This window comes from the organism of the source record quoted next, unplaced genomic scaffold, assembly GCF_019419815.1.
Source record: "Pyrus x bretschneideri cultivar Hongxiangsu unplaced genomic scaffold, Pyrus_bretschneideri_v1 Contig20, whole genome shotgun sequence".
NCBI lineage: Eukaryota > Viridiplantae > Streptophyta > Magnoliopsida > Rosales > Rosaceae > Pyrus > Pyrus x bretschneideri.
Genome location: NW_025999502.1, coordinates 7,176,237 through 7,186,962, shown reverse-complemented (window position 1 = coordinate 7,186,962; position 10,726 = coordinate 7,176,237). Strand labels below are relative to the sequence as shown.

Sequence of the window (10,726 nt, the reverse complement as noted above, 5' to 3'; positions counted from 1 at the left end):
AGATACATAAAGGAGGTCATGCTAGTGCCAGGACTAGATGAAAACCTCTTAAGTGTAGGCCAAATGGTTGAACATGGGTACTTCTTGGTATTTGGGGATTATCTTGTTGATATCTTTGAAGACAAAACCCTTGAGAACCTCTTGGCAAGGGTGTAAATGACCAGCAATAGGTGTTTCCCTATGACACTTAAATATGGAAATGAAGTAGCTAGAAGAGCAACTGTTGAAGAATCCACCTGGAACTGGCATAGGAGATATGGGCATCTGAATTTCCAAAGTCTAAAAGCTCTACAACAAAAAGAAATGGTTTATGGGCTACCTGAGATAAAAGATACATCCAAAGTTTGTGAAGGGTGTGCTATGGGTAAAGCTCACAGAGAGGTATTTGACAAGGAGAAAGCATGGAGAGCCACTGTACCTCTAGAATTGATCCATACTGATGTATGTGGACCAATGCAAGTCTCTACCATAGGAGGTAACAAATACTTCCTAACCTTTATTGACGATTACACCAGGATGTGCTGGGTATACCTGATGAATCTGAAATCTGAAGTTTTCAATATCTTCAAGAAGTTTAAGGCCATGGTAGAACTACAAAGTGGATTCAAAATCGAGAAGTTGAGGAGTGATAGAGGGGGAGAATACACCTCCACTGAGTTTTTGAAATTTTGTGAAGATGTTGGTTTGGAAAGACAACTCACAATTGCCTATTCCCCTCAGCAAAATGGAGTGGCTGAGAGGAAGAATAGGACAATTGTTGAGATGGCAAAGGCTATGATACATGAGAAGCATTTACCATATAATTTCTGGGGTGAAGCAGTAACAACTGCAGTCTACATTCTTAATCGATGTCCTACCAGATCACTTCATGAAGTAACACCTTTTGAAGCCTTTAGTGGTAGGAAGCCAGGAGTCAAGCACTTGAGGGTCTTTGGTTCTATATGCTACTATCACGTGCCTAGTCAACTGAGGCACAAATTGGAGGAATCTGCAACGAAGGGAATCTTCATTGGGTATGGAAAATGTGAGAAGGGGTATAGAGTGTATGACCTGCATTCCAAGAAAGTAATATTGTCTAGGAGTGTCATTTTTGATGAGAACTTAGCTTGGAATTGGGAAACACAAAGGGAAATGCCTATTTCAGTTCCACTGAATGTTGAGATCAATGATAGAATCACTGAGCAAGTGGAATCAGCACCTGCTTCAGATCAAATACAAAGTGAGGACACTACTGGAACACAAGATTCAAGCGTAAGGGTCCAGAATTCAGCAACTCCTACCTCTACACCGGTTAGGCTAAGAAGCTTAACTGATATCTATGCAAGGTGCAACATGTGTATCATAGAACCAGAAAATTATCAAGAAGCTGCAAAAGACAAAGCATGGCAGGCAGCTATGGATAATGAGATCTCCATGATAGAAAAGAATGAAACTTGGGAGTTGGTGGACAGATCTACATCCAAGCCGGTCATTGGAGTTAAATGGGTATATAAGATCAAACTCAATCTTGATGGTTCTATACAAAAACATAAGGCAAGACTAGTTGCTAAGGGATATTCTCAAAAGCCCGGAGTGGATTTCAATGAGACCTTCGCTCCGGTAGCAAGGATGGATACTATTAGGACACTAATAGCTCTTGCAGCCCAGAAAGGTTGGAGATTGTTCCAACTTGATGTCAAATCTGCCTTCTTAAATGGAACTCTACATGAAGAGGTCTATGTAGACCAACCTGAAGGTTTTGTAATTCAGAATGCAGAAGAAAAGGTTTATAAGTTAAGGAAGGCATTATATGGCCTGAAACAAGCACCAAGGGCCTGGTACGAAGAAATTGATGCATATCTCATCTTAAGTGGATTTGAGAGGAGCCCCAGTGAACCTACACTTTATGTTAAGGTAAGAAATGGTACTGAAACTATAATCATCTCAATCTATGTGGATGATATAGTTTACACTGGCAGCAGTGAAGAATTGATGTCAGAATTCAAGTTTGATATGATGAACAGGTATGAAATGACAGACTTGGGACTGCTGCACCATTTTCTTGGCATGGGGATTCTGCAAAGTGAAAAAGGGATCTTCATTGGGCAAAAGAAATATGCTCTATCTCTGCTAGACAAGTTTGGTTTGCAGAACTGTAAACCAGTGAGCACACCACTAGCTACAAATGAAAAACTTTGCAGGAATGATGGAAGTGAATCCACTGATGAAGGAGTTTACAGGCAGATTGTGGGCAGCTTGCTATATCTAACTGCCACTAGGCCTGACATTATGTTTGCTGCATCACTGTTGGCAAGATTTATGCACTCTCCCTCCAAGAAACATCTTGGAACTGCCAAAAGGGTCCTAAGATATATACAAGGGACCATTGATTTTGGAATTGAGTTTGAGAAGGGAAAGAAAGCTGTACTTATAGGATATTGTGATAGTGACTGGAGTGGGTGTGAGGATGACATGAAGAGCACTTCCGGATATGCATTCACATTTGGAAGTGGAGTGTTTTCTTGGGCCTCTGTGAAGCAACACAGTGTTGCTCTCTCAACTGCAGAAGCCGAATACGTCAGTGCAGCTGAAGCAACAACTCAAGCCATTTGGCTAAGATTTGTGTTAGAAGATTTTGGGGAAATGCAGGCAGAAGCTACTCCACTTATGTGTGACAACACATCAGCTATAGCCATGACTAAAAATCCAGTCTTCCATCAAAAATCGAAGCACATAAATAGAAGGTACCATTTTATCAGAGAAGCACTGCAGCAAAATGTGATTGACATCATGTACTGCAAAAGTGAAGACCAGCTTGCTGATATTTTCACTAAGGCTCTTCCTAAAGCTCGTTTTTGTTTTCTCAGAGATCTCCTTGGTGTGAAATCAATTAACAACTTAAGAGGGAATGTTGATAGTTAAGTTGTTTTCAGATTTCCTTAATTGTCTTTGTATTGTCTTATATGACAAGTTTAGGTTCTGGATCCATTAAGGTCTCATATGTCCTTGTAATAGCCATGTGTCATCATCATATTGATGACCTACTATGTACGGCTAAGATTGGATTTAGTGCTTAAAAGAATGAAAAGGAATGTTGGTTTTATTCTCTGTAAAGAAACAGAGCAGTCGCATTATTCCATCAGTGAAAAGAAAATTGCAGAAAGCTTTTCTTTTTCCCAGTGAGTTCAGTTTTCTTCCTTCTTCTTCATACTTCAACCCAGAAATTAAACACTCCATCCATAAACTTCAACATAGAATTCTCTGAAATTGTGTGAAAATAGAAAGATTCCGGATGAAAAATAAACATTTTTGTGACTTGTGAGGTTTAATGACAAAAACATACAAAGACAGTCTTGGCATGAAATGCAAAATAATACAGATTTTCTAAGTTTGGATCTACGGATGTGTCTTAGAAATCGAAGGGGATTATAAGCTTCCACGTCTTTGCATGCCAAGCCATATGACCGCATAAAACATAATCAACATTTTCTTCTTCTTTTATTGCTTAGTATATATGTTGAAATATTTCACATAGATCGTATCTCTAAAAACAAAAAATGTTTAAATATTTTAACTTCAATCCAACTAATACCAATATTTTTTGTAATAAAACTCATACCTGATGGATTGTGCAGGAATTACCAAGTAAGGAACAATATCAATGCTGTTAGTAGTGGAACCCGTCTTTCTAATAATTTTACAATATATGCATGTTACAAAAGCAATACAATGAAGGTTTGAGAGGGACGAGTTAGCGGCTTACTAATAACTATACACACGTATAGTCTCTCAATCTTCATTTTATCACGTACACAATATGATAGGGGGTGAGGGTTTTATCATTAAAAAAAAAACTAAGCGTAATTAAAAATGAAACTACATAATATAAGTATATCTTCAATTGAATCACAAATCCATTCACACCAAACCGGTATGACCAGGTCTAATTTATCATTTAATTCTTGGTTGCAAGGATGTTCAAGTAATTTCTACGGACATGTGGAATTTGTTCCCTATAAATTGAAATTTGATACACATTTTATATATGAGAAACAATTACCCTTTTTAATGAAGTAAAAAAAAATATCGAAAAGTCAAATTAATTTGTAGAATTTATGGGAAAGACTAGATATGTCATCTTCAAAACCTTCTCTTAAAATGTAATAGGGTATGAATACTATGTACTAACCATTCTAACCTTGCAGACCGTTTGAACAAAAAAACAAAACAAAAAACCAAAAAAAAAAAAAAAAAAACAAAAAACTTTGCAGGCCAAGTAACACTGCGACTAAGTTACTACTTTTTTTTTTTTTTTAATTTATTTATTTTTAACAAATGATATTGTCTACATTGAGAAAAAAGAGTTAGCTTAGCCTCACAATGAGCACCATTAGATCGTAATACCAAATTGCACTATTAAAAATGGATGGGATGAGGAAAAGCGAAGATGACAACTCAAGTCTTCTAGTGCTTGTTTCATCTACTTCTCGAAAAAAATTTCATTGTGACCAAAATACAAGTAGTACATCACGAAGTTTTATATAAATGATGGAAAATTTTATTTATCCCCTCCTCCATGGCAGCCCGCCCAGTCCATCACACTGCAAGCCTACACACATGGCGCAACCTCAGTTATCTGTGTGGCTTGTTTGACAAAATTCAAAATGCGACTACTAGTCAACCTTCTAATTGATCTCTCATAGCATTTTTTAAATTATCTTATTCTGGCTTCCTCATCGCTCATATAGGATGCGTAACTTATTGATCATGTTGATTAACTAATAGGCATGTACTGCCAATCAAACAGCTGTAACAACGATATATTCTACTCAAATGGAAATTGGTATTGGGTTAGATCACACACTGAGTCGCCACTAATTACATATTAGACTCAAACAAATATAATACGTCATCATTATCCATATCATTTGAATATAAGATCTCTCAATTAGATAGAAATATTATTAAACAGTAGTACTAGTTAGTTAACTAAATTGTATGATCAATCAACTCAACTCATACATAACAATATTTTGTTCATTCACTTGATCATTATATGAAAATATGTCCACAAACCATTTATATAATATGGGATTTAGTGATAAAGAAAGTATGTCCCTCACCATCCCCTTCTTTCTATATACCTCATTTCTTCTATGGTTTTTTTTTTTTTTCCTATTTTTAACACAAAAATAAATAAATAAATTCGAAAAACGAAATATTTATAACACGGTGGTTAGTTTTACGGAGTAAAACTTAATTTATTAGTTATTGTAGGTCAATGTTGATACCTAAACCAGTCCAAGACCAAATACTATTCCTTACCTACTTTTTAGTTTGCGCGTTCGTTTTACCAGTCAGCGTTGAAGACCCGCAATTACTAGAGAGGGGTCGACTCCAACAGATCAAACACGTTCGGCACGCTATACGCGTATGTACAGCCCCCCTTGGCTCCTAAGTTTATCATGAAATCATAAGTTCAAGCTAACTAGCAAGAAGCAGGCAATTAAGATATATTCAACGACGATGATGAAGAGCCAAGTAGCTTCCCTCCTCGGCCTCACCATGGCCATCCTCTTCTTCTCAGGTATTATTATATAAAACTTCTTATTAATTTCTTTTCCATTTTGTTTCGTATTAGTCCATAATATGCATGCCTGCCGGATGCAAATACTAGAGAGGGGATGACTCCAACAGTGTATGGGATGAGAGAATTTGAGAGTGTAGAATTGATCCATATCAGAATGTTCTGATTATTTTCGAACCATGTCACATACGGAGGATTCAGAGTAGATGTGCAATTTCCAGAGAAATCAAGAAGAAATATGGGCGGAGCAGTCATCGTGCCGTCAATAATTCTGATGAGATTGTATCGGCAGAAGATCAAAGCAAACAGCGCACTTCAGGTGAGATAGTTCATTGTGGTGAGCTTAATTGGAACCATAGATTCAATATTATTGATTGTAATCGAAGAAATTGCCGAAGGAGTTGAGGAATTAGGGCAAGAATTCATAGGAGCATAATGAATTTGAGAAGCAGATTCAGAGGAGGGAGATCCAGAGGTCGCCATGGCTGGATTTTTAGGGTTTGGATCTTCAAAGAGGAAGACAAGTGGGAAGCGGAAGAAAGGAGGATCGAAGGGTCGTTAGACACGGGCGAGAGATACCATAATAGGAAAATTATGCTTTCATTTCATAAGGAATAAGATTACGTGTAGTTGTACATATACTGGTGACTAACTCACTGGTATTAACAACTAATTACATCTTGTCTAACTAATTACAAAATTGCTACAACTGCCTTATGACAAATTCAATGGTCTTGAGTAGACTTGTTTACAATATTACCAGTATTACGCTTTACACTATAACAACGTTAAAAGCGTAGGTAGGGAGTCTAAAAGAGAATAACAATCGATGATGAGTAATGCGGATACATAGAAGTGAGTCAGCCAATGCTGTGATGAGGGCATGAGATTAGATGAATCATCCTCAAAAGTATATTTATAATAAAATTACTAATTAGTTATGAAAAAGTTTGTAATATGATTTCAAACCGTTTATTGATTTTTGGATAATGCTAAGGAGACTAAATTTATAGACAAATTTTTGAAAACTAAAGAATATGGAAGTTGATGACTGGTTTAGTACTTAAACGTTAATAAAGGTGTTCATGCTTATTGGTGACCCATCATTTAGTCTACAAATTTTATCTACAAATTTAGTCTCTCTAGTATTACCCTTTATCTATTTTTAATTTGATATATTTTACAATTGTATTTAGATTTCAATATTCTTAGCATCTATTTTTATGTTGAATATAAATGTAGGTGCACATGCAGCAAAAATCACTTTCACAAACAATTGCCCCAACACTGTTTGGCCAGCAACCAGTGGCCAACAACGTGAATTATCACTCACCGGGTTCAAACTAGCATCCAAAGCTAGCCAATCAATGGACGCTCCATCCCCTTGGTCTGGTCGCTTCTGGGCCCGAACCAGGTGCTCCACAAACGCCACTGGAAAATTCTCCTGTGAAACTGCAGACTGTGGCTCTGGTCAGGTCGCATGCAACGGCACAGGCGCAGTTCCACCAGCAACTTTAGTAGAAATGTCAATCGCAGTAATCGGGGATCAAGATTTTTACGATGTTAGTCTTGTTGACGGCTTCAACTTGCCCATGTCTATCGCCCCACAAGGCGGCACGGGCAAGTGCAAGGCCTCGACTTGCCTTGCGAATATTAACGCGGCTTGCCCAGCTCAATTACAAGTGAAAGCGGCTGATGGGAGTGTCATCGGTTGCAACAACGCTTGCGTGGCGTTCAACGAGCCGAAGTACTGCTGCACTCCACCGAATAATCAGCCGGAGACATGTCCTCTCACGGAGTACGCTCTGGTCTTCGTGCAGAAGTGCCCACAAGCTTATAGCTACCCTTTTGATGATAAAAGCGGCACATTCACCTGCAATGGCGGACCTGACTACGTCATTACATTCTGCCCAGATGGTATGTCTACTTCCAGCCACAATATAAAGAATGTGACAATTATGGAGCATGTGGACCTTTTGGAGTTTGCAAAGCTTCTGAATCACCAATCTGCAAGCGCTTGAAAGGGTTTTGTTGAATTTTCAGGTCCATGGGTTGAGGGCCCCATTCCACCAACACCGTCCCCACTTTACTACCCACACAATCCATCAGGTATGAAGTTTTATCACAAAAGGTCTCGATATTAGTTAGAGTGGACTAATTCTATTTAAATTGCTTTTCTTCTTTCCCTCTAGCCGATTTGGGATTCAACAGGTTTGTACCCAAGTCAGACGGGTAATGGAGCAGAGGAAACTGGACGGGAGTGTGTGTGAGGGAAACCAAATTGTTTTGTGTCTGCCGACTGCAAGACAGTGCGCCTAAATAATTGTTCTTACCAAGCGTATGCACTTGTTTATAAAATACGGTGTTTGGTCTGGTCCAAACACCTCATTCATATGCAGGAGTTTCCCTCTGACGGCGTAGATGTTTATAGTGCCTAGCACGCGCAGAACTATCAGATGAACAAATGATACTAGTGCTTGAAGCCTTTATTTTTGTTCAAAAGTGCTTGAAACCTTGGACAACTCTAATTATCAAGCAGTAACTTTTCTTTTTCTATATATCTCATGCTTGTTTTGTTTTCTAAATTTTTCAGGTAAAGGAAAGCCAATAAAGTTAATTGTGAGCCTTACAGTTGTTTGTTTTATCGGTGTACTGGGTGCCATAGTGTTCGGTTTGTGCAGAATGAGAGCTAAGCAAAAAGGTAATTAAGTGAAAGAGATCGAGGTGTTGGATTAATATAATGCATTAGCATATTATCTCTCAAAACTTTGTTAGTTGTCTCACTTGGATTCAGTGTTCGATATTTATATTTGCAAAATCAGGAGAAATCAAATTAACAAGGGACACCCTACAAGAATATATAGGAGGAAAACATGATGAGCTACTGATCTATGATTTTGAAACCATATTACTTGCTACGGACAATTTCAGCATAGAAAACAAACTCGGGCATGGAGGATTCGGTCCGGTTTATAGGGTAATTACTATTATTATTATTATTATTATTTTTACAATAGATACAGAGAGACAGACATGAATGCAGTGATTTATTTGTCAACTTTGTATAGGGTAAGCTAGCAGAAGGGAAGGAAATAGCAGTAAAAAGACTATCCAGTACCTCAGGGCAAGGTGTAGTAGAGTTCAAGAATGAAATGTTGCTGATCTCCAATCTCCAACACAAAAATCTGGTCAGAATCATCGGTTGCTGCATTAAAGAGGATGAGAAGTTACTGATTTATGAGTTCATGCCAAACAAAAGCTTGGATACTTTTCTTTTCGGTTAGTTTCACTTGCACTTTACTGCAGTTTCTCATCTTTACATTCTAGTCAGTGTATTTATTGATTATTTGATGATCAGATTCGACGAGAAGAGCAGTGCTTGATTGGGGTACACGTTTCAATATTATTCAAGGAGTTGCTAGAGGGCTTGTTTATCTCCATCATGAATCCCATTTGAAGGTAATACATAGAGATCTAAAAGTGAGCAACATTCTCTTGGATGAGAAAATGAACCCAAAAATTTCAGATTTTGGATTGGCACGTTCGGTTGAAGGGACACAGAATTTAGAAAATACTCAGAGAGTTGTGGGAACGCGGTAAGATTCATGCCTTTCCTGTATATTCTTGAACATGTCATACGCAGCCAAAGTTCTAATGGTTAGCATTGCATCATGATTCATGAACTCTTAACCGACTCCTCCTGTTTTGGATAAAAACTGCTAATTCGTTGCATCATTCACATTAGATATATTTTTGGTAACGTTTCTTAAAAGGCAGAAACCAAGCACTTATTTCAGTGACATATATACTAATGAGTTTCATGTTCGCGCAGTGGATATATATCTCCAGAGTATGCCATGGGTGGAATATTTTCTCAAAAATCTGATGTCTACAGCTTTGGGGTCTTGGTATTGGAGATTATTAGCAGCAAGAAGAATTCCGCCTTCTATATCTATGATCAACAGCTAGGCTTACTAGCCTATGCATGGAAGTTATGGAAGGAAGGCAGGGAATTGGAGTTGGTAGATGAAATGTTGGCGGCTGATTCATATTCGGCTCCAGAAGTTATGAAATGTGTGCATATTGGCCTGCTTTGTGTACAGGACAATCCGACGGATAGGCCGAGCATGCCGGATGTAATTTTTATGCTAAATGGTTCCACAAATGTAATTGGTGGTCCACAACCTAAGCAGCCTCTATTCACTATCCAAAACTCAGTCTCTCATCCTCAACCACAGCCTTCGAATAATGAAGTTACAATTACAATGATTGAAGGACGCTAAATGTATGCTCCTGACAGTGGTGGAGGTTGGGATTTGCTGATCTATGTGAATTTGGGTTGTGTTTGCTAGGATTTGTAGTCAGTTCGTATAATTTGTTGTTTGCTTTCCTTTGTTGGTGCTTAGCTAAGCTTGGCCAATCCTGCTTGCTTATGCGGCAAGATGCTGAACCTGTAGTTATATATATATATTTTTTTTTTTTAGAGGGAATTAGAGAGGATTAGTTATGAAGGAAATTCATAAATTTTGAATAATAGAACATAGAATGATTTTTAAGAAGCTTTGGAATGCCCTTCCCTTCTATTCCTTTCCTAAAGTTAGGCCTGTATTGTTAAACATTAAAATTTCTGTTTTGGAGAAACTAAATAGCTATGTATTTTTTAGTCTTTTGCTTGTATGTGTTAGCAGTGTTTAGAATTATCTTTTTGGGTATTATTTATTAGGTCCAACTTTATTGTCTTCTAGAGAGAGAAAAGAGCAGTCTTTAGAAAGAAACGAAAAGACACTAGTTGTGCTTTTCCTCCTCCCTTATACCAGATCTTTTTTTGTGTGCGGAAAATAGAAGTTGGAGTTTTATTTTTTTTTATTCATCTTTCTAGCTTGTTCTTCTTCACACCTTTGTGGGTTGATCTTGGGCTAGTGTATTGTATTACACTATTGTTGTTGTTCTCATGGTATTAGAGCCACAAAGGTGGTAACTGGTTGTTTGCTTGAATCCCTTGGTGAAGAAGACCAGCTGCTGTTGCTCCAAAAGATGGAATCTTCAAGTCGGGTTACTGGGCTCGGCATAGAGCTCCTCAATCCATCAAATTACAAGATTTGGAGATCGTGTATCGAGTCGTATCTGGTTGGTGAAGATTTATGGAATGTTGTTGGAGGA

The 10,726-nt window shown here is 37.9% G+C and overlaps 1 protein-coding gene across 5 annotated transcripts; it reads left to right on the top strand.

Moving 5' to 3' along the window:
- Positions 1-5,344: 5,344 nt before the first annotated feature.
- LOC103936022 (thaumatin-like protein 1a) lies at positions 5,345-9,956 on the top strand. Of its 5 annotated transcripts, none has more exons than XM_048584019.1 (9): positions 5,345-5,566; positions 6,809-7,483; positions 7,610-7,675; positions 8,160-8,267; positions 8,389-8,543; positions 8,635-8,845; positions 8,925-9,025; positions 9,093-9,162; positions 9,399-9,528. In XM_048584019.1, exons 1-8 carry the CDS (start codon positions 5,506-5,508, stop codon positions 9,132-9,134), a joined length of 1,419 nt encoding a protein of 472 aa, XP_048439976.1. In that variant the 5' UTR covers positions 5,345-5,505; the 3' UTR covers positions 9,135-9,162; positions 9,399-9,528. The 5 variants fall into 5 exon arrangements, with proteins under 5 accessions (XP_048439976.1, XP_009344131.2, XP_048439972.1 ...); XM_048584015.1 differs by adding an exon at positions 5,677-5,885 and having other exon boundaries at positions 5,408-5,566; positions 8,925-9,162; positions 9,399-9,956; XM_048584016.1 differs by adding an exon at positions 5,768-5,885 and having other exon boundaries at positions 5,409-5,566; positions 8,925-9,162; positions 9,399-9,956.
- Positions 9,957-10,726: the final 770 nt, after the last annotated feature.